We start from the raw sequence: 24,177 nt of genomic DNA on the forward strand, positions 1-24,177 counted from the left end.
TCGTATGATAAAAATGTGCGAGCATGTATGTTGATTTCTCATTGCTCTCATAGTCTATGGTCTCTCACATTAGTTATAATTGGCTCTCCATAGTCTATGGTGTCTCACATTAGTTATAATTAGGATCTCTCTCTCTCTCTCTCTGATTCGATAGTCTATGGTCTCTCACATTAGTTATACTTAGCTCTCGATAGTCTATGGCGTCTCACATTAGTTATAATTAGGATCTCTCACTCTCTGATTCGATAGTCTATGGTCTCTCACATTAGTTATAATCAGGATCTCTCTCTCTCTCTCTCTCTCTCTCTCTCTCTCTCTCTCTCTTTCTCATTGCTCGATAGTCCATGGTCTCTCACATTAGTTATAATTAGGATCTCTCTCTCTTGGTTTCTCTCTGTTTTTTTTCTTTTCTTTTTTTGAACGGTAAGTGAAATTCATTGAGATAATGATGACAATTCAAAATAAGAAAATAAAAAGAGAACGAGAGAAAAGGCAGCAAAGGAGGTCGGGAAACAAATAGAAATTAGAGCGACGATCCTTCTTTAGCTAAATGATCAGCAGCATCATTTTATTCTTCGAAAATGCGGTTGAAAATTATTTCTCCCATGTAAGACTAAAACAACGATGTCCCTGATCAAGAACCAGGCCCAAGGCACGAGATCTGGATTTTTGCACTAAGAAATCACATTGGCAGCGTCCCCTTAGATGATGAGGCGTGAATTATTCGACTGAAGCTTAGATCTTCCTTTCAAAGCCCACAAATAAGCTTCATTAATGTCGCAAAAGTGCATGTACCCTTGGTACTGCCACTGGACAATTCCATCTCTCATTGCTCGATAGCCTATGGACTCCAATTATGTATGATTAAGATCTCTCTCTCTGAACTAGGTGTGCGGCACTGTTTGCAACCACCCATTTTTGCAAAAGTTGTTGCTTATGGTAGCATATGATACAGTCCCATTCAATAAAAAAGGTGGTAGTTTTACTATTGTTTGCAAAAATGAAGAGCAGTTCCATGATTTTAGTGTGAAATTTAATTGTTCCTGTGAAGCAGAAATTAACCAAAATGCATTTAAAGTAAGAAGTCGAGAATAAAGTTTCAAGATGGAAGTTGTGGTTAGCCGCCTTTTGATAGCCAGCATATTCAATTTTGCAGCAGGAGAAACCATTTATGGGAGTAGTATATTACGAGACTATCCGGTTTTTGTACAAGAATATCACAATCACTTTTAGCCATTGGACCTGCCAAAATAATTAATAAATTCTATTTTGAACTTTGTACCGACTCAATGACACATCCCCAACCACTTGGTTTCACGTCTGGTGGTCAATAAAGAATGTGATCTCCTTGTGCCAATGGTCTTTTTGCATACATTTCCATAATTTATAGTTCAGCAATGTCTAGAATGAGAAAATGAAACCGGGAAAAACTGAAAAATGATGAAGCACTTAGAATCAACCTCAAACACCCAGTGGGGAGTGGGGGAGGAGTAATTACCCAAAAAATGAAGTGGGGGAAGAGTGTGTGGGGTAAAACATTGTTTTCTTCTCAGCTGAAAATTGTAAAGTTACACTATAGAACTGCAAGCACATTTGTGGTCATACAAGATCAGAACACAGCCTATTGTCTGTCTTAAATCTCAGTAGGGGGCTTCAATCTTATCAGCCTTCTCACTCTATCCTTGTCTGTGTTTTCAAGCATCCCCTTCACCACAAAAAAAAACAAATCAAACAATATGCACAATTATTATAGAAGATTGTATAAAACAAAATAATTACCTTTAGTACAAAAATATCATAATCACCCCTAGCTATTAGGTCAAATCAGACAGCTAGAGGTGTGCCATGGAACTCCCCTGAGTAACTCGAGATTGGCAAGTTACCGAGTCCGGAGCAACATGCATGGGAACAAACTGTATCTGTCAGGTTCCCAATATTTTATTCTTTTCTTGGCTGAACTCAGCCTAGAATCTGATAGAAACTCAGCCAAGCCTATCAGATCTGACTCAAGCTCAGGACCCACGTGAGCTCTGATGCAAGTACTCGTTTTTTGCACTGATAAATAACTAGTATGAAAAGGTTGGTTATTGAGTAGACCCAACCCATTGCCCATTCTTTTGTATAGCAGATGACTACAAAAGGATCCAAAGTTCCTACAAATCATTCTCCAACCCAAAATTGTGAGTTCTTTAAAACTTCCAAATATCATAGATTAACTACCCATTAAATGGACAGGTCAGATCTGATTTTTGAGGTGGTAGTGGAGCTGAACACTTTAGAGCTCTAAATCTTTCTTAAGCGGGATAGTTGTTTCATGGAGAAGAATGATTTTTGCAGTTTTTCAGGTCCTCAAAATTGAGAAATTGGTGAAATGAGGTCTAGCTTGGGATGTAGTTATGGCCTCACAAAAACAATTTCTAAAGTATTGATGCAATTTCCTTTTTTAAGGTTGGTCGCTAGGTTGAGTAGGTTACACCCATAAAATTTGGGGTCCTAGAAATACTTCGAGTTTGGGTTTCAACCAAGGGAGCAAATGTACATTTTGCACCAGGAGGAGCATAGAATCTTTTCAACTCCCATTAAATTACGAATCTTACAAAGAGAAAACAAAAGTCATCTTTCGTGGGTAGCATTCGGTTATTTTATATTTTCTTATTTTTCTAAATATAAATTACAGAGCATATGTGCTTACCTTCCAAACAATTTCATCTAGGCATAGGCAGATCTTTCCATACTTGTCTAGGAATATACGCTCGGTGGGTGGCTTACCACAAACATCCTTAACTGATGATATTATGGCAAATATGACCTCTGCCACTTTTTAAATCACATAAAAGAAGTATCAAATTGAAATCAAAATAACTTAAATGGAAAGGGAAAATAAACATGAGGGCTTATCCGCTTACATGCAAGTTCATCATACTCATCCTTGCCGACAACATAAACGCAGACATCCCCGAGCACAGCATAAACAATATAAACAGATCTGAAAGCACATGTGAAATCCAAGTTTTCTGCTTAAAAAATAAGATATGAAAACATAAATGCAATGGAGAATAGCCATCTCAATTTACTCTTTCTCATGCTTAAAAAACTAAGAAATGAAAATATAAATGCAATTGGGAATAGACCACCTCAATTCTCTCTCTCTCTCTCTCTCTCTCTCTCTCTCTCTCTCTCTCTCTCTCTCTCTCTCTCTCTCATGCTTAAAAATAAGATATGAAAATACCAGGCAATTGAGAATAGATGATCACAATTTACTCTCTCTCTCTCTCTCTCTCATGCTTAAAAAATAAGACATGAAAAATATAAATGCCATTGGGAATAATTGACTCTCTCTCTCTCTACAATTGGAAATAACCATCTCAAATAACTGCGTAAATCAAGCTCTAAGGAGTTATGGTAAAATTCAAGTTTCCTCTCTCCCTCTCTCTCGTGATATTTTTAGAATGCCTCCAAAGCACAAGTGAGTTTGGTGATGAGACTCTAAGATGGGGCCTCTCTCTCTCTCTCTCTTTCCAATTGGGTATAATCATCGCAATTGACTCTCTCTCCCCCTCTCTCCAATTGAAAGTAATCATCTCACATAACTGTGTAAATCAAGTTCTAAGGAGTTATGTTAAAATTTAAGTTTCCTCTCTCTCTCTCTCTCTCTCTCTCTCTCTCAATATTTTTAGAATGCCTCCAAAGCACAAGTGAGAGTTTGGTGATGAGACTCTAAGATGGGGCCTCCAGTCTTTCTCCCTCAACTGTAACTTTGTAACCCAAGTTGTGTTGTTGAATCCAGGCTTTCCATTTATTTTTACTCATGGGAAGTAATTTGACAGCGTGATTGGAGTATCTGGAAACAAGGCTAGAAGCTACAATCCCTTGTAAAAACATCATCCACCAACCAAAGTACTTGGGGTTGGGGAAATGGAGCTATCCCCCTTTAATCTTTCATGTGATTCAATTTGTCGACCTTAATTTTCAATGTGATCATCGAAAACCTTGTTCTAGCTGACATTTTTTATTCCTTGCATGCCTAAGGTTTCAAGACTTTCCTCCAAAACCTGAAATATGGGGGGAAAATGACTAATTGACTAAATGGGGTAGATAGAATGGGTTGTATTTCTCATTTACAGATACCTGGCTCAGCATATTTGTATTTCTCATTTAGAGATACCTGGATCAGCATATATGCGAAAGTTTGTCGATTTCTGTTGGTTAAGTAGGGAGTTTGGACCAATAAATGAAGGTGGTTGGATGCTAAACTTGCTCGCCTAGTAATCGGAACAAGTCTATGGAACGTAGACTCATTGCTTGATATTTCTTGATCATGCCAATTATACCACCAAAGGTTGTCTGCTAACTTTTAAACAAAATGTTGAGATTCATTTCACATGCCATACTCTAACCATTTTCAAAATATGATTCTACCGCATGAGCAAATAGAAAAACACATTCAAGATGAAAGACGAATACATACTTGTGTGAAGCCACAAAGAGGTCTTCATTCTTAGCACCTTTCAAGTTATCTGCTCCAAGCTTAACTAAAAAAGACCTCCAATGCAACCGTTCTTCAGCTGGAACACCATGAAATCTGCATTCAATTTATTTTTTAAAAGAAAAAGTTAAAAAGAATAAATAATTTAGGGATTCATTCAAATCAACAAACATGACAAACTATGATGCAACAAAACAAATAGAGATGGCCCAAACAAGCAAAGGTTCGATAGGCCACATATTTCTAAAACAAATACAAAATGTAGGATAAAGTAGAACCAGAGAAGTAACTTGTAAAAGTTCTCTGCATACATACTGATAATATCAATCCCATTTTTTGTATCCCTTATGCATTCTCACTAGGTAAAAGGAGAAGAAAATTTATTCTATTTTCAACAGGGGTTGAGGTCAAGATTCATTCACCACTACCTTAAGAATAGGACCATTACATCGATAAATGCCAGACAGACAGTCCTAGTAGCTGAACTCTGCCAGCTGGAACACTGAAATCTCAAGAAGTTCTCTGATTCCCGAATTTTCGTGCTTACTGAAAGGAAATTCTAAGCCATCAAAACCAAGCCCATATGAACTTGAATATGGATGCCATGTGAACAGATGTGCATTGAAACGGTCTACACACAATAAAAAAATTCAAAGAGCAAGTATTTTTTTTTAGGGGAAATATCCCCATACCCCCTATTTTTGGTTTTCATATCTCAATAGACCCAAGGATTTAAAATATATCTCCTAATCCCCTGACTAACTTTACTCACTTTTAACTATTTCTTTAGCCCTAACAAATATAAAAAAAGACACGCTCATTCTAAACCCTCCATCTCTTTATGTGATATATTCTCCCCAAAGTTCTCTCTTCCTTGAGATTCTCCCAAACCCCTTCTCTCTTTGTATTTTCCCCTACTTTCTCTCTCCAGGTGTTTAGCTGAGAATAGAAGTGGAAATTGTTTGGCTCCTTCAAGCTGAGACACATGAGGCGAGAAATGAAGTCCTCAAGGCTGCTCTGGTGAAATCGTTTGCTCCATTTGAAATAAGCATTCTAATCAAACCATTAATTCCATGAAGCTCTGACTCTGTCCTCAAAAACCAGATTGAATCCAAAGCAATACATATAGCATCATTCAGCCTTGGCATATCAGCCAAAGGGATCAAACTCTCTGCAAATTCCCAGTTATGAAAGCTTACTGCATTTTGAAACTTCCTTCCAAGCTCTATCCTTTCCTTTTTACTTGTCTTCAGGTCATTAGAGGTCTTATTCACAGCACGCATCTCCGAATTTTGACCACAAAAATTCTCTTAAAGTTATCTGATTGCCTTTTCTTGCTACCCATCTTAGAGTTCTCTCTCAAACCCCCCTAAATTTGTTGAAGCACTTAGCCTCGCTACCCATCTCAGATTTCTCCCTACAAACCCCTCTAAATTTGTCAGAGCTATTATTGCTATACCCACATCAGAATTCTCACCACAAACCCCTCTAAATATGTCAGAATTCTTATCAATGGAATCATCTCAGAATTTTCTTCACAACCATCACTAAATCTATCATAAGTGCTTACACCACTGCTACATTCCCCGATGAAACCCTTGTTGCAACTTTTCCAACATAACCCAAACCAGAGTTCTCGCCACTCAAATCATGACACAGTAAATTGACTCCAACCACATCTTCTTGGTGCATGAACACATCTTCCATGCGTTCACTCTTCAATTTGTAAGTAGAATCTTCATCCATAAAAATGAAGATTTAGGTTCACTCTTCAACCCTCTATAACCCCCTTCACTCTTATTGTTGATACCCATATCAGAGCTATGCTCTAAAAGGAAAGAGGGTTTGGGGGCAAGAAGAGAGAGAGGGGGGTTGGGGACAGGCGACAGAGAGAGAGAGGATTTGGGGGTGAGAGGAAGAGGGGTTAAGGCGGGGATAGGAGAGAGTGAGAGAGAGAGAAGGGTTTGGGGTGAGAGGAGAGAGAGAGGTTGGGGGAGCGGCGAGAGAGAGGGGTTGGGAGAGAGAGAGGGGGGTTTGGGGAAAGTCATGGAGAGAGAGATTTAGGGGAAAATCACATGAAGAGAGAAATGATGCTGTTTAGAATGGATGTCTTTCTTATGTTTGCTTGGGGCAAAAAAAATAGGTTTAAAAGGGATAAAGTTAGCTGGGGTTAAAAGATACAAGACTTAGAATTTATATGACCCAAAATATGTTTTGAAACCTTGGGTCTAAGATATAAAACTTTAAAATGGGGGTATGGAGATATTTTCTTTTTTTTTTATTACTGACCATCATTGACAATTGAACCCAAGACCTTCCACTTACCACCTTACCATCTAAGCTAAGAAAAATCATCTAGTGTCTTCCTGTTAAAAATCTAAAATGCATTGACATGTCATCTAAGTGTTCACAGATTACACCATTTGTGCAAAACGAATTATGCAATCCTAAATTAGTGTTCATAATTGAGAAAAAAAAAGAAGAAAAGACTCAAACAAGACAAGGGGTAGGCCCAAAAGGACAAGGTTGGAAGTAATAAGAAAATATATGGGGGCTTATGGCCTCATTGAGGGTATGGCCCTTGATAAAGCAGAATAGTGGACCATGATTCATGTAATAGACCCAAAGAGTTGGGAAAACGCTCCGATGATGATGAATTGAGAACAAAAAAACAAACAAGAACAAATCTCAAATGCATACTCGTGTACACATGGAAGTCATCATCATGATAGCCTTTTCCTAGTTAAATGTAGTCGGCTACACGAATCCTGGCCCATCATTCTGCTTTATTAAACGCCATACCCTTAGTGAGGTCATAAGTTCCCATATCTTTGTAAACTACTTCCAACTACATCCTTTTGGGCCTATCCCTTGCCCCTTGAAGTCCTTCCACTTGAATTAACTCGCACCTCCTAACAGGTGTTGTACTTGGTCGGTGCCAGCCCACCTAAATCTACTCTCTCTCATCCTATCGCCTATTGGTGTTACACCTAAATTCTCCCAAATGGATTCATTTCGAATTTTATCTGTTATTGTCTTGCCACTCATCCATCTTAACATCCTCATCTCCGCTACACTTGTTCTATGGGTATATTGTTTTTTGAAAATGGTTTGATAGGGTTGCAGCCCTATCAAAATAAGTAAAGCCTCACCTCATAACTCATCAAAATTGCAATTCAAGTGTTGAAAAACTTTTAAATCGATCATCTCAGGTTGAATATTATGGTTGTACAAAAATTTGGGATTTCAAATTCTAAAAATAATGCATATTGCAACAAATCATCTAGACCATACATTTCGCCCTAAAAATAACCGTTCACATATCCACAAGATCTGTACCATTTTCTGACTTTCAAATTTTATTGTCAATGTTGGAAATTAATTTTTGAGCCATCATGAAGATTTTAAATGCTAAAAGTGCTTTTTGGATGAGGATTTAAGGTGAGGCTTTATTTTGTTTTCATAAAGCCTAGGTCCTATAGAAACTTCATCCATTGTTTTTTGTCCGCCCAACATTCAGCCCCTTAAAGCCATCCAAAAGTAAGTAAATACACTAAATACATGTACACATGGAAGTAAATACACAAAATCCGAAAGAAAAAATAAATAAAGAGCCATCCAAAAGCAAGGGATCCAATTCTCATTCAACGGACGTATATAAGGCATCTTTTCACTCCCTCCCTCAAACACAAAGGTACCTACTCACAAAATTAAAAGATAAAAGGTATAAACTAGAAAGAATCATGCATGAATTATTCCAATTTCAACCCTGATTTAGTCCAACCGAGTATAATCTTGGGTGTAGAGACTCCAAAGTAGAATTTGAAAGTAGATACAAAGACTAAGACAAATTTTCAAGCCGAAAAACAAGGCAAAATGGATACCCTCAACAAGCCACTTACTAAAAACAAGCTAAGTGAATAAGTAACAATCTTTTTGCATAACAATTACAACCATTTCTAGCCTTGTATAACCACTGTAAATAAACCCAAATACCAACCCCTTATGGGGCAATTACATATAAAGCAAGACTAGCTTATGAATTACACTTTCATAGCACAAATTACATAAACTATGTCCCAAAGCTTAAATACATCATGCAACTAATCTAAACAAAATTCTAAAGAATAAAATCAACTAAACAGGAAATTAGAATGTCAAATTAAAATAAGGAAGCCATGTTTCGAACCCCTTGTGCCGGTGCCACGCAATCGGGCCCTATAAGGACTTAATTTTGTCCCTTCGGATTGTACAAAAGTAGTTCAATCTCACAAGAGTGTCTAATCCAAATGGGAAGAAATTACACACCTTAAAATCACTTCTTAAGATCTCAACACACTGGCATTATCATCCAAAACAGAATACAAAAGGTTTGAAATGAATCGGATAAAGAACAAGAGAGTCATGGCCAAACTACACACAGTGGTCCCCCGGACCACCAAAAGAGTCTTGTATGGAAAGATTATAAACCCCCATAGGTAAAAATGTGATGAAAAAGTTCTGAAAATAAAGTGACACTCTTAGACTAAATTATTTGATGAGTTTGAAGCAAACTAATTAATGGATACTATGCATGATCATGGATTCTCATGCATATAGGATATAACTCATGAAGGACCACACTATGAATAAGCATGATAAAAAAGATAATTAAATGGGGATACTAAGATCAAATGAAATTTCCTAAATTCAAAACTCCAACAACTATAGATGCCAACGATATGATCTTATGAGAAAAAAAAATTCAATGGAGTTTACCTTGATAAATGCACACTATGGACTTAAGCATAAGAAAGGAGGACCACCATCAAGATCACCATTAATGGAACTCTAAAAGCTCTCTCTCTTCAATTTTCTCTCACAAAACCTTAAAAGAAGGAGGGGAGCAACAATTTTCTAAAATGGTTCAAGAGTTGAGAAAGTTGTGGTTTGAGATCTCATGATGTGCTTTTATAACATGTGGTTTGAGATCTCATGATGTGCTTTTATAACATGGGTGTAACTTTGGATTCAATCAACACTTTGATGCACTAATCCAAAGGCACATGAGAGGCTAATGTACACCCATCCCCATCCAACCACTAGATGAAGGGATGGGATTTCACACCATTATCACTCACCCTAACCCTAAGTTAAGCCACTTTACCATTTTGTCTTTGGCCCATATTTTTGCTCCAATTGTATCCAATATGGCCTTACAAATACCCTTAGTTTTTTTTAATAATGTATTAGAGTAGATAACTACAAAGGCTCAAAGGCAAATAAGTAATTGGCAAAGCTCACACAAGTGGAGATATTCTTCTTTATCAAAGTCAATCACTTTGTAGATCTAAAATTTCAAACCAATCAATTTAAAGATAATATCCCCTTCACACATGTGTGTGACGATATTTTTCAACTCAAATTTGAAAATGTATTTTCTCTTTAATATCAAATACATAAATTAAATAAACTTCACACATGCCATGCATGACCATGTGTGAGTTAATTAAGACATGTGATAAAAAGGTCACCTTAATTTATAACATTATATAACAATATATAACAAGACACCATAACACAACCCCTTATAAAACAAGTAACCAAATGCCAATCTAGTCCCCCACCTAGGGATCAATGCCCAGTTGGGAGGTGAACCTAGAGAGAGGTGTGGGGTGCCATGTGGCAGCCCTATGGCCACTCGGACGCCACATGGCACTAACAGGTCAAGACTAAAGTGGAATTTGAGCCAAACAATATGAAAACCCTTATTTTTTTAGAAAATAAAATTCTGAAAAATTTTCTAAAATTCACAATAAATATTTAACGTATTTTTGAGCAATTATTAGGTTTTTCTCATCATTATAAAATTGAAAAAAATAGATAGTGAGATCTCAGGCTAATAACTATAAGTATCGAAGTACTCCATTGGGCTAGTCTCGAATGATGTTCCGCCGAGTCTCAGATCGACCCAATAAACCTATGTTCCACAGTCTAAAGCAGGGACACATAATTGGCCATATCAAAGCCGCTGAGCCAAAACTTCCGATCATTCGGCTCTCAATGGATTACAGGTGTACCCCTACGGGACATGATCCAACTCAATTACAGGGGTCCTCTCAAAGCACATGTGCCCTGGCACTTCCAAACTTGGATAATGCATTTGGAAGAGTGGCTTTCCGTACGAAATGAAAATGCACATGCCATGCAATGGTCTCTTGTCAGGATACAGACTTATATCCCATAAGTCTTGACGATTCCATACAGGACGAATACTCAACAAGTACATGGGTTCTATTTTTCTCATTTGGATTCTCAAATCCTTGGTCGATTGCAGCTAAACATGAGGCTAACCTATAAAATCCTGACTAGGAGGTGACCCTCACACCACTTTGAGAAATTGCTTTCTCAACACGTAAACTCTCTATGCCTCATGCGTACTCGAGGTAAAAGAATCTGGGATCCATTTTGCACAACGCCAAGATTTCAATCTCTCAATCACTCCCAAGAGACTACTGGAATTTAGGCCTTGATAGGCCATATTTCCAACATAATCCCTTAGAGCTAGGCTTTCCCACAATCTCACCCTGTTCCCTATTCTTGCCCTAAATTCTGTATGATAGGAAATCAAAGGGAGCCTAGAGTTTTCCCTTCCAAGCCCGAGCGTCTTTCACACTATTATTTATTTTTCCCTTCATACTTGGTTTCAACATAAATATGAATGGAAACTACATTACAAAGACACAAACACATGTAATAGCTTTTAACATGTACGTCAGAAACACCAATCCCAAAATTAGCCTTTTCTGAAGCGATATGTCCATATATCATTAAGATATGGGGGGAGGTGGCCTAGAACCCTAAGATCAGCTTATGTCCCTCACAAAGCAAAAGGCAGGACTATTTGGACTCCTCCACCTCGTGAAATCTTCACAGTTGCCTCCTTTTACAAAATACCTTATTTGCACTGCGGGGCAGAAACAAAAGGTCGTCAACAGAATGTAGGTCTCACCCCTTCCACCAAAGTTGCAAGTTTTTGCTTGGGTAGTCCTCGCAAAAGTGCACTGACTTGGGATCAACTGCAGCATGGAGAGTTCCCAATGCCCATCTAGTGCATTATGTGCAAAGAAGAAGAAGATAACATTTTCCATGCTTCCTACACCGTTCCGAAGCCACCGGTTTATCTGGCCTGCTTGGTTATATGATTTGATTGGCACTGGGCTCTGCTGAGGTCAGTAGAACAATTAGTAATGACATTTTTCTTTCCACCAAATCCTGCTTCTAGCCTATTCCTTTGGTGGGTAACAGTTATTGGCCACTCTTTAGTGCATTTGGATTGAGTGAAACAGCAGAATTTTGGAGAACAGTAAGACTTGAACAAAGGACCCGATTGACCAGGTAGTAGCATAGGTGATGTTTCGGGCTAGGAACAAAGAAGAATTCAAAGGTCTGTCAGTGGAGAACTAGTCAACAAACTCGAAACAAATCCTATGTCTTAGGTCCAAGGATAAGGGTCAGACAGGCCACTGGTTACCTACGGAACAAGGACTCGAACAGCTAAATTTTGATGGATGTTCCCTTGGTAACCCTGGCCAGGCAGGTATTGGGGTATGTTCCAAGACAGTCAATCTAGGGTGTCATTTAAATGGGTCCTATTATAGTGGCAAACTTGCCAAAGCGGGTGCCCTACTAGACAGCCTTAGACATTTCAACAATAGATGGTTTCCATCCATGAAGTGGAAGGAGATTGCCAAAATGCTATTATATGGGACTCCCATCCAGATTTAGCACAATGGTGACTCCTTCCAATCTTTGAACAAATCGAGAAAATCAATAATACGTTCCGAATAACTTTCAAGCATAAATGGAGGGAAGCAAACAGTAAAGTAGATGAATTGGTAAAAAAGGCGCAGTGTCCACTCAACTCATAGTTCAAAGGCTTAACATGGAGAATGGACACTGTGTGGCATGCTGCTACTGCCCTTGTCCCACCCATGTTTCCCCTCTCCTCCCACACCCCTTCTGTTCTTTTATCTTTCCCACCACCATAACCTATGTCCTATCAAAATTTTGATGTAAAGTTCACAGAGAACACCAAGCCTTGGTGGCACAATTTTGTATAGCCACCAATGTTGTGGGACTTGCCTCAGACAAGGTATTGGCACTTGGCCTAGGCGAGTGACTTGGGTGGACTCGCATCACTTGTGTACAAGGCCAAAAACCCCTACAGAAAATGAACATATATATAAAATGTGAAAAATAAAGGTAGTAGAAGTAAATTAAAACCAAAAGCAAGCTTAAAAAGTCCAAATCAGCTTAAAAAGGTATGAAAAAAAAAAATGGATCTAAAAAAAAACAGATTTATAGTTGGAGACATTTTAGAGAAAACCAAAAAATAGGAAAACATAAAATTAGGGATTATGGCAAAAAAAAGACTCACCAATCTCTGCCATAAAAATTGAAATTATATACAAAAAAATTATAAAATGTTCCCCTAGTTTTTATTATTTTTAGGACTACAAAGCAAGAGAATTTGGAGGAGCAAATAGCAAAAACGTAAATTGTAACTATGGTTTCGTTCCGGACGAAAACGAAATCAGGCTATTCTAACAGTCGTCCCTAAATTCGCCGAAAGTTTGAAACTTTTTATGTTTCTCTCATTGAAGTACCTCGAATCTCTCTCTCTAAACACCGTTCTCTCTCTGTAAGCATCTCTCTCTCTGTTTCTCTACCTGTGAAATCGAAGTGAACCTTAAAATGTTGCTTTCTGTTCTCTTCTCAAACTCAGAAGGCAATATTTTGCTAGAACGGTATGTAAATCTCAGCGCTTTTTCATTTTAGTTGCCTCTAAATCATTAAATATGCAAATACTTTATGCCTTCGTTTAGCTTTTAAATTAAATAAAATGTAAATATCTGCGACTTTCAGTTCATGTGATTCTTCAATTTCTACTGCTTTAAATCTCAGCAAATTATGGTTTGAATTACTGAAATCTGTAAATTATAATGCAAGTTTGTGCTAATTTCAATGATTCCTGAACCAGTACGTAGATTTAATCTTATTTATCAACTATTTAGGTACTTTCTATTAATTATTGATTTCAATTGTTGGATGGCGACTCCTTCCAATCTTTGAACAAATCGAGAAAATCAATAATACATTTCGAATAACTTTCAAGCATAAATGGAGGGAAGCAAACAGTAAAGTAGAAGAATTGGCAAAACAGGTGCAGTGTCCAATCAGATCGTAGTTCAAAGGCTCAACATTGAGAATGGACATTGTGTGGCATGCTGCTACCGCCCTTGTCCCACCCATGTTTCCCCTCTCCTCCCTCACCCTTCTGTTCCTTTAACTTTCACACCACCATAACCTATGTCCTATCAAAATTTTGATGTAAAGTTCACAGAGAACACCAAGCCTTGGTGGCACAATTTTGTATAGCCACCAATGTTGTGGGACTTGCCTCAGACAAGGTATTGGCACTTGCCTCAGACAAGGTATTGGCACTTGGCCTAGGCGAGTGACTTGGGTGGAATCGCATCACTTGTGTACAGGGCCAAAAACCCCTATAGAAAATGAAGATATATATAAAATTTGAAAAATAAAGGTAGTAGAAGTAAAATAAAACCAAAAGCAAGCTTAAAAAGTCCAAATAAGCTTAAAAAGGTATGGAAAAAAAAATGGATCTAAAAAAAAACTGATTTATAGTTGGAGACATTTTAGAGAAAACCAAAAAAAAGGAAAACATAAAAATAGGGATTATGGCAAAAAAAAAGACTCACCAATCTCTGCCATAAAAATTCAAATTATATACAAAAAAATTATAAAATGTTCCCCTAGTTTTTACTATTTTTAGGACTTCTTTAATTTTTTTTAGGTACCCTGAGTTATACATAACTACATACAACTCGGGCCAACTAAACCTCACCCTTGCACTGACAGACATGAAAACTCAGGGGAACTCAATCTGACTCGTGCACTGATAGACACAATGTTTTGTAAGCAAGAATTACCTGTAATACTTACAATACAGTCAACTTTCATTGGAAAAAGAGATAAATAACAAAGGAAAACAAAATTTAGAGATATGATTCTAATTCAAGAAACATATGAACCTTTCCCGCTCTTTGACACATAATCATCAAAAGAGAACAAAAAGAAAAAACTTTTTTTGTATCATAAAAAAAGAAAAATAAATATTTTCAATCTGATATGTATTTTTCTAAATGAATCACTATAATAATCGTTGTCCATTTAAAGATCCAACAATTCAATAATTAATAGAAAGTACCTAAATAGTTGATAAATAAGATTAGTTCTACGTACTGGTTCAGGAATCAATGAAATTCGCACAAACGTGCATTATAATTTACAAATTTCAGTAATTAAAACCATAATTTGCTGAGATTTAAAGCAATAGAAATTGAAGAATCACATGAACTGAAAGTCGCAGATATTTATATTTTATTTTATTTAACAGCTAAACGAAAGCATAAAATATTTGCATATTAAATGATTTAGAGGCAACTAAAATGAAAAATCGCTGAGTTTTACATATCGTTGTAGCAAACTATTGCCTTCTGAGTTTGAGAAGAGAACAGAGAGCAACATTTTACGGCTCGCTTCGATTTCACAGGTAGAAAGACAGAGAGAGAGATGCTTAGAGAGTGAGAACGGTGTTTAGAGAGAGAGATTCGAGGTGCTTTAATAAGAGAAACATAAAAAGTTTCAAACTTTCGGCGAATTTAGGGACGAATGCTAGAATAACCTGATTTCGTTTTCGTCCGAAAACGAAACCATAGTTAAAATTTATGTTTCTGCTATTTGCTCCACCAAATTCTCCCGCTTTATGGCACAATTTACGTCCTTGCCCACTAAACCCATTACAAGCATGCATCTGAATACTTTTACTATTTTACCCTTCTCCCTCCAAATTCTTCTTCCCCGTATATATAGCGAAAAATTTGAAAACCAAATTTGTTGATTGTAAACCCTAACTTTTAACAACCATTCCATTATCCAACTACCAGTCTCTCTCTCTACCCAATGTTTTATCTCACTTCTCTGAACTTTCTCTTTCTTTTCAATAACTTTTTCTTCTTCTTCTTCATCTTCTGCTATTTCTCTGGCTCTTTAGAGATGACAGACCCGAAGATCTGCGATGTTGAAAGAAAAATTGAGGTTTTTGGAGAAGCAGAGAGATGCATTAACCGAGTGGTTTGGCGAAGATTGCTCCACTTCAGAGCTTGGCTTTGAGTTCGAGAAGGAGCACAAAACCTTCCATGGCTTGAAATATCCAAGGAAAAATGAGGAAGAAGAAGAAGAAGGGGGGAAAGAAGAGGAGGTTCAAATTGATCATGGATTGGATAGGATTTCTTCTCCGTTCATTCATAAGAATGATGAGGAGAGTTTCTGCAAAGAAGTACCTTCCGAGGTTGGCCATGGGTAGTTGAATGAGGAATTTTCTCAAATGGTTGATAAGAATGAGGCAGAAAGCAGTTGCAGGGAATTCTTATTTGAGGTATTGGTTTATTATTCCTACTTGATTCATGTATGCCTATAAATTCAATATCATCCAAATTTTCATCCTAGTTTTGCTCCAATGAAAAAAAAATTAAGTGTGAATAAGAAAAAGGAAAACTACAAAATGGGTGATGAATACATGTCTTAGATTCGAGAAAAACTGGCAATCATGGGTTACGTTTTTAAAAACTAAAAAAATATAAACGATTCTCTTTGAGTCCCTTCTCATTTTTCTTTGAGGAGATTAAACACAAACTCTCCTGAACAAATATAGTTCAATTATCAGCAACTGGTTTCTATGTCACCAATTTGGTTATTTGATGATCAGGTTTCTCAGAATGTTATAGACATGGAACGATTGCAGAGACTAGCAAGTTTTGGTGTTCCAAATGAAGAAGGTTTACGTGCCACTGTGTGGAGGTTAAGCTCATTATTAGGTTTTTCTCATCATTATAAAATATGAAAAAATATCTAGTGAGATCTCAAGCTAATAACTATGGGTATCGAAGTACTTCATTGAGCTAGTCCCGAATGATGTTCCGCCAAGTCTCAGATCGACCCAATAAACATATGTTCCACAGTCTAAAGCAAGGATACATAATTGGCCATATCAAAGCCGTTGAGCTAGAACTTTCGATCATTCGGCTCTCAATGGATTACAGGTGTACCCCTGTGGGACATGATCCAACTCAATTACAAGGTTCCCTCTCAAAGCACATGTGCACTGACTCTTCCAAACTTGGATAATGCATTTGGAAGAGCGGCTTCCCGTACGAAATGAAAATGCACATGCCATGCAATGGTCTCGTGCCAAGATACGGACTTATGTCCCATAAGTCTTGACCATTCCATACAGAGCGAATACTCAATAAGTACTCGGGTTCTATTTTTCTCATTTGGATTCTCCAAGCCTTGGCCGATTGCAGCAAAACATGAGGCTAACCTATAAAATCCTGACTAAGAGGTGACCCTCACACCTCCTTGAGAAATTGCTTTCTCAACACGTGAACTCTCGATGCCTCATGCGTACTCGAGATAAAAAAATCTGGGCTCCATTTTGCAAGACGCCAAGATTTCAATCTCTCAATCACTCCCAAGAGACTACTGGAATTTAGGCCTTGATAGGCCATATTTCCAACATAATCCCTTAGAGCTAGGCTTTCCCACAATCTCACCCTGTTCCCTATTTTTGCCCTAAATTTTCTATGATAGGAAATCAGAAGGAGCCTAGAGTTTTCCCTTCCATGCCCGAGAGTCTTTCACACTATTATTTATTTTTCCCTTCATACTTGGTTTCCACATAAACTTGAATGGAAACTACGTTACACAGACACGAACACATGTATTAGATTTTGACATATACGTCAAAAACACCAATCCCAAAATTCGCCATTTCTAAAGCGACATGTCCATATATCATTTAAATAAGGGGGGAGGTGGCCTAGAACCCTAAGATCAGACAATGTCCCTCACACAAGAAAGGGCAAGACTATTTGGACTCCTCCACCTCATGAAAAATTCATTGTTGCCTCCTTTTACAAAATACCGTATTTGCACTGCTGGGCAGGCACAAAAGGGCGTCAACAGAATGTAGGTCTCACCCCTTCCACCAAAGTTGCAAGTTTTTGCTTGGGTAGTCCTCGCAAAAGAGCACTGACTTGGGATCAACTGCAGCATGGAGGGTTCCCAATGCCCATCTAGTGCATTATGTGCAAAGAAGAAGAAGATAACATTTTCCATGCTTCCTACACCGTTTGAAAGCCACCGGTTTATCTGGCCTGCTTAGTTATATGCTTTGATTGGCACTAGGCTATGCTGAGGTCAGTAGAACAATTAGTAATGACATTTTTCTCTCCACCAAATCCTGCTTCTGACCTATTCCTTTGGATGGTAACAGTTATTGGCCACTCTTTAGTGCATTTGGATTGAGTGAAACAGCAGAACTTTGGAGAAAAGTAAGACTTGAACAAAGGACCCGATCGACCAGGTAGTATCGGGCTAGGAACAAAAAAGAATTCAAAGGTCTGTCGGTGGAGAACTACTCAACAAAATCGAAACAAATCCTATGTCTTAGGTCCAAGGATGAGAGTCAGACAGGCCACTGGTTACCTACGGAACAAGGACTCGTACATGTAAATTTTGATGGATGTTCCCTTGGTAACCCTGGCCAAGCAGGTATTGGGGTATGTTCCAAGACAGTCAATCTAGGGTGTCATTTAATTGGGTCCTATTAGAGTGGCAAACTTGCCAAAGCAGGTGCCCTACTAGACGGCCTTAGACATTTCAACAATACATGGTTTCCATCCATGAAGTGGAAGGAGATTGCCAAAATGCTATTATATGGGACTCCCATCCAGATTTAGCACAATGGTGACTCCTTCCAATCTTTGAACAAATCGAGAAAATCAATAATACATTCCGAATAACTTTCAAGCATAGATGGAGGGAAGCAAACAGTAAAGTAGATGAATTGGCAAAACAGGTGCAGTGTCCACTCAGCTCATAGTTCAAAGGCTCGACATGGTGAATGGACACTGTGTGGCATGCTGCTACTGCCCTTGTCCCACCCATGTTTCCCCTCTCCTCCCGCACCCTTCTGTTCCTTTATCTTTCACACCACCATAACCTATGTCCTATCAAAATTTTGATGTAAAGTTCACATAAAACACCAAGCCTTGGTGGCACAATTTTGTATAGCCACCAATGTTGTGGGACTTGCCTCAGACAAGGTATTGGCACTTGGCCTAGGCGAGTGACTTGGGTGGACTCGCATCACTTGTGTACAGGGCCAAAAACCCCTATAGAAAATGAAGATATATATAAAAATGTGAAAAATAAAGGTAGTAGAAGTAAAATAAAACCAAAAGCAAGCTTAAAAAGTCCAAATAAGCTTAAAAAGGTATGGAATAAAAAATGGATCTAAAAAAAAACTGATTTATAGTTGGAGACATTTTAGAGAAAACCAAAAAATAGGAAAACATAAAAATAGGGATTATGTCAAGAAAAATACTCACCAATCTCTGCCATAAAAATTCAAATTATATACAAAAAAATTATAACATGTTCCCCTAGTTTTACTATTTTTAGGACTTTTTTAATTTTTTTTATGTACCCCTAGTTATACATAATTACATACAACTCAACCTCACCCATGCACTGACAGACATGAAAACTCGAGGCAACTCAATCTGACTCGTGCACTGGTAGGCACGAAGTTTTGTAAGCAAGAATTACCTGTAATACTTATAATACAGTCAACTTTCATTGGAAAAAGAGATAAATAACAAAGGAAAACAGAATTTGGAGATATGATTCTAATTCAAGAAACATATGAACCTTTCCCGCTCTTTGACACAATCATCAAAAGAGAACAAAAAGAAAATACTTTTTTTGTATCATAAAAAGGAAAAATAAATATTCTCAGTCTGATATGTATTTTTCTAACTGAATCACTATAATAATCGTTGTCCATTTGAAGATCCAACAATTGAAATCAATAATTAATAGAAAGTACCTAAATAGTTGATAAATAAGATTAGTTCTACGTACTGGTTCAGGAATCAGTGAAATTAGCACAAACTTGCATTATAATATATAGAATCAGTGAAATTAGCACAAACTTGCATTATAATATATAAATTTAAGTAATTCATCATATGAACTGAAAGTATCGCAGATATTTACATTTTATTTGATTTAACAGCTAATCGAAAGCATAAAGGATTTGCATATTTACAGATTTAGAGACAACTAAAATGAAAAATCGTTGAGATTTACGTACCGTTCTAATAAAATATTTCCATCTGAATTTGAGAAGAGAACAGATAGCAACATTTTAAGGTTTGCTTCGATTTCACAGGTAGGGAGACAGATAGAGATGCTTAGAGAGAGAGAACGGTGTCTAGAGAGAGAGATTCGAGGTGCTAAAAAGTATCAAACTTTCGGCTTAGGGACGACTGCTGCCCTATTTCGTTTTCGTCCTAAAACGAAACCCTTGTTATGTTTCTGCTCCTTGCTCCTCCAAATTCTCCCGCTTTATGGCACAATTTACGTCTTTGCCCTCAAAACCCGTTACAAGCCCGCATCTGAATACTTTTACTATTTTACCCTTCTCCCTCCAAATTCGTCTTCACCGTATACATAGCGAAAAATTTGAAAACCAAATTTGTTGATAGTAAACCCTAACTTTTAATTACCATTCCAATATCCAACTACCAGTCTCTCTCTCTACCCAAATGTTTTATCTCACTTCTCTGAACTTTCTCTTTCTTTTCAATGGCTTTTTCTTCTTCTTCTTCATCTTCAATAACTTTTTCTTCTTCTTCTTCATCTTTTGCTATTTCTTTGGCTCTTTAGAGATGAAAGACCTAAAGATATGCGATTTTCAAAGGAAAATTGAGGTTTTTGGAGAAGCAGAGAGATGCATTAACCGGGTGGTTTGGAAAAGATTGCTCCACTTTAGAGCTTGGCTTTGAGTTCGAGGAAGAGCTCAAAACCTTCCATGACCTGAAATATCCAAGGAAAAATGAGGAAGAAGAAGAGGAGGGGGGGAAAGAAGAGGAGGTTCAAATTGATCATGGATTGGATAGGATTTCTTCTCCGTTGATTCATAGAAATGATGAGGAGAGTTTCTGCAAAGAAGAACCTTCCGAGGTTGGCCATGGGTGGTTGAATGAGGAATTTTCTCAAATGGTTGATGAGAATGAGGCAGAAAGTAGTTGCAGGAACTTCTTATTTGAGGTATTGGTTTATTATTCCTACTCGATTCGTAAATGCCTATAAATTCAATATCATCCAAATTTTCATCCTAGTTTTGATCCAATGAAAAAACAATTAAGGGTGAATAAGAAAAAGGAAAACTACAAAATGGGTGATAAATACATGTCCTCGATTCGAGAACAACTGGCAATCATGGGTTACGTTTTTTAAAACTAAAAAAAGATAAACGATTCTCTTTGAGTCCCTTCTCATTTTTCTTTGAGAAGATTAAACACAAACTCTCTTGAACGAATATAGTTCAATTATCAGCAACTGGTTTTTATGTCACCAATTTGGTTATTTGATGATCAGGTTTCTCAGAAGGTTATAGACATGGAACGATTGCAGAGACTAGCAAGTTTTGGGGTTCCGGATGAAGGAGGTTTACGTGCCACTGTGTGGAAGGTTAAGCTCATTATTAGGTTTTTCTCATCATTATTAGGTTTTTTCATCATTATTAAATTGGAAAAAATATGTAGGGAGATCTCAGGCTAATAACTATGGGTATCAGAGTACTCCATTGGGCTAGTCCAGAATGATGTTCTGCCGCGTATCAGATCAGCCCAATAGACATATGTTCCACAATCTAAAACAGGGACACATAATTGGCCATATCAAAGCAGCTGAGTCAAAACTTCCGATCATTAGACTCTCAATAGATTACATGTGTACCCTTGTGGGACATGATCCAACTCAATTACAGGGATCCTCTCAAAGCACATGTGCACTGGCTCTTCTAAACGTGGATAATGCATTTGAAAGAGTGGCTTCCCGTATGAAATGAAAATGTACATGTCATGCAATGGTCTCGTCTTAGGATACGAACTTATGTCCTATAAGTCTTCACTATTCCATACAGGACGAATACTCAATAAGTACTCAGGTTCTATTTTTCTCATTTTGATTCTCCAAGCCTAGGCCGATTGCAACAAAACATGAGGCTAACCTATAAAATCCGAACTAAGAGGTGACCCTCACACCTCCGTGAGAAATTACTTTCTCAACACGTGAATTCTCGATGCCTCATGTGTACTCAAGGTAAAAGAATATGGGCTCCATTTTGCAAGATGCTAAGATTTCAATCTCTTAATCGCTCCCAAGGGACTACTGAAATTTAGGCCTTGATAGATCATATTTCCAACAGAATCCCTTAGAGCTAGGCTTTCCCACAATCTCACCCTGTTCCCTATTCTTGTCCTAAATTTTCTATGATTGGAAATCAGAAGGAACCTAGTGTTTTCCCTTCCAAGCCCAAGAGTCTTTCACACTATTATTTATTTTTCCCTTCATACTTGGTTTCCACATAATTTTGAATGGAAACTACGTTACAAAGACACAAACACATGTATTTAGCTTTTGACATGTATGTCAGAAACACCAATTCCAAAATTAGCCTTTTCTGAAGCAACATGTCCATATATCATTTAGATAAGGGGGGAGGTGGCCTAGACCCCTAAGATCAGCCTATGTCCCTCACAAAGGAAAGGGCAGGACTATTTGGACTCCTCCACCTCGTGAAATCTTCATTGTTGCCTTCTTTTACAAAATACCTTATTTGCACTGTTGGGCAGGCACAAAAGGTTGCCAGCAGAATGTAGGTCTTACCCCTTCCACCAAAGTTGCAAGTTTTTCCTTGGGTAGTCCTCGCAAAAGAGCCCTTACTTGGAATCAACTGCTGCATGGAGGGTTCCCAATGCCCATCTAGTGCATTATGTGCAAAGAAGAAGAAGATAACATTTTCCATGCTTCCTACACCGTTTGGAAGCCACCGGTTTATCTGGCCTGCTTGGTTATATGATTTGATTGGCACTGGGCTTTGCTGAGGCCAGTAGAACAATTAGTAATGACATTTTTCTCTCCATCAAATCTTGCTTCTAGCCTATTCCTTTGGTGGGTAACAGTTATTGACCACTCTTTAATGCATTTGGCCTATTCCTTTGGTGGGTAACAGTTATTGACCACTCTTTAGTGCATTTGGATTGAGTGAAACAACATAACTTTGGAGAACAGTAAGACTTGAACAAAGGACCCGATCGACCAGGTAGTAGCATAGGTGATGTTTCGGGCTAGGAACAAAGAAGAATTCAAAAGTCTATCAGTGGAGAACTACTCAACAAAACTCGAAACATATCTTATGTCTTAGGTCCAAGGATAAGGGTCAGACATGGCACTGGTTACCTACGAAACAAGGACTCGTACAACTAAATTTTGATGGATGTTCCCTTGGTAACCCTGGCCAAGCAGGTGTTGGGGTATGTTCCAAGACAGTCAATCTAGGGTGTCATTTAAATGGGTCCTATTATAGTGGCAAACTTGCCAAAGCGGGTGCCCTACTAGACGGCCTTAGACATTTCAACAATAGATGGTTTCCATCCATGAGGTGGAAGGAGATTGCCAAAATGCTATTATATGGGACTCCCATCCAGATTTAGCACAATGGTGACTCCTTCCAATTTTTGAACAAATCGAGAAAATCAATAATACGTTCCGAATAACTTTCAAGCATAGATGGAGGGAAGCAAACAGTAAAGTAGATGAATTAGTAAAACAGGTGCAGTGTCCACTCAGCTCATAGTTCAAAGGCTCAACATGGAGAATGGACACTGTGTGGCATGCTGCTACTGCCCTTGTCCCACCCATGTTTCCCCTCTCCTCTCGCACCCTTCTGTTCCTTTATCTTTCCCACCACCATAACCTATGTCCTATCAAAATTTTGATGTAAAGTTCACAGAGAACACTAAGCCTTGGTGGCACAATTTTGTATAGCCACCAATGTTGTGGGACTTGCCTCAGACAAGGTATCGGCACTTGGCCTAGGCGAGTGACGTGGGTGGACTCGCATCACTTGTGTACAGGGCAAAATACCCTATAGAAAATGAAGATATATATAAAAATGTGAAAAATAAAGGTAATAGAAGTAAAATAAAACCAAAAGCAAGCTTAAAAAGTCCAAATAAGCTTAAAAAGGTATGGAAAAAAAAATGGATATAAAAAAACTGATTTATAGTTGGAGACATTTTAGAGAATACCAAAAAATAAGAAAACATAAAAATAGGGATTATGGCCAAAAAAAATACTCACCAATCTCTGCCATAAAAATTCAAATTATATACAAAAAAATTATAAAATGTTCCCCTAGTTTTTACTATTTTTAGGACTTCTTTAATTTTTTTTGTGTACCCTGAGTTATACATAATTACATACAACTCGGGCCAACTCAACCTCACCATGCACTGACAGACATGAAAACCCGGGGCAACTCAATCTGACCCGTGCACTGATAGACACGAAGTTTTGTAAGCAAGAATTACCTGTAATACTTACAATACAGTCAACTTTCATTGGAAAAAGAAATAAATAACAAAGGAAAACAGAATTTGGAGATATGATTCTAATTCAAGAAACTTATGAACCTTTCTCGCTCTTTGACA

At 37.7% G+C, this 24,177-nt stretch overlaps 1 protein-coding gene across 4 annotated transcripts; it reads right to left on the reverse strand.

The window, feature by feature from the left end:
• Nucleotides 1–1,348: 1,348 nt before the first annotated feature.
• LOC18431894 (SNARE-like superfamily protein) lies at nt 1,349–20,073 on the reverse strand. 4 transcript variants are annotated; one of them, XM_020665822.2, is made up of 6 exons: nt 12,391–12,409; nt 4,915–5,032; nt 4,469–4,582; nt 2,907–2,986; nt 2,693–2,817; nt 1,349–1,705 (listed from the first exon to the last, which is right to left on the reverse strand). In XM_020665822.2, the coding sequence occupies exons 1-6, from the start codon at nt 12,392–12,394 to the stop codon at nt 1,634–1,636; spliced, it is 513 nt and encodes a 170-aa protein (XP_020521481.1). In that variant the 5' UTR covers nt 12,395–12,409; the 3' UTR covers nt 1,349–1,633. The 4 variants fall into 4 exon arrangements, with proteins under 4 accessions (XP_020521481.1, XP_020521480.1, XP_011622478.1 ...); XM_020665821.2 differs by lacking the exon at nt 12,391–12,409 and adding an exon at nt 9,245–9,390; XM_011624176.3 differs by lacking the exons at nt 4,915–5,032; nt 12,391–12,409 and adding an exon at nt 19,770–20,073.
• Between the last annotated feature and the right edge of the window lie 4,104 nt (nt 20,074–24,177).

This window comes from Amborella trichopoda, chromosome 5, assembly GCF_054954075.1.
Source record: "Amborella trichopoda isolate Santa Cruz 75 chromosome 5, AtrichopodaSantaCruz75HAP2 v2.0, whole genome shotgun sequence".
Classification (NCBI taxonomy): domain Eukaryota; kingdom Viridiplantae; phylum Streptophyta; class Magnoliopsida; order Amborellales; family Amborellaceae; genus Amborella; species Amborella trichopoda.

Excerpts from the sequence above, each read along its gene's own strand:
- LOC18431894 (XM_020665821.2), bottom strand. The coding sequence starts at position 9,275 with ATGCTTAAGTCCATAGTGTGCATTTATCAAG. Across the intron at positions 5,033-9,244 it reads CATAGTGTGCATTTATCAAG|TAAGCACGAAAATTCGGGAA; the intron begins GTAAACTCCATT and ends ATTTCCTTTCAG. Across the intron at positions 2,987-4,468 it reads CTCTTTGTGGCTTCACACAA|ATCTGTTTATATTGTTTATG; the intron begins GTATGTATTCGT and ends ATGTGCTTTCAG.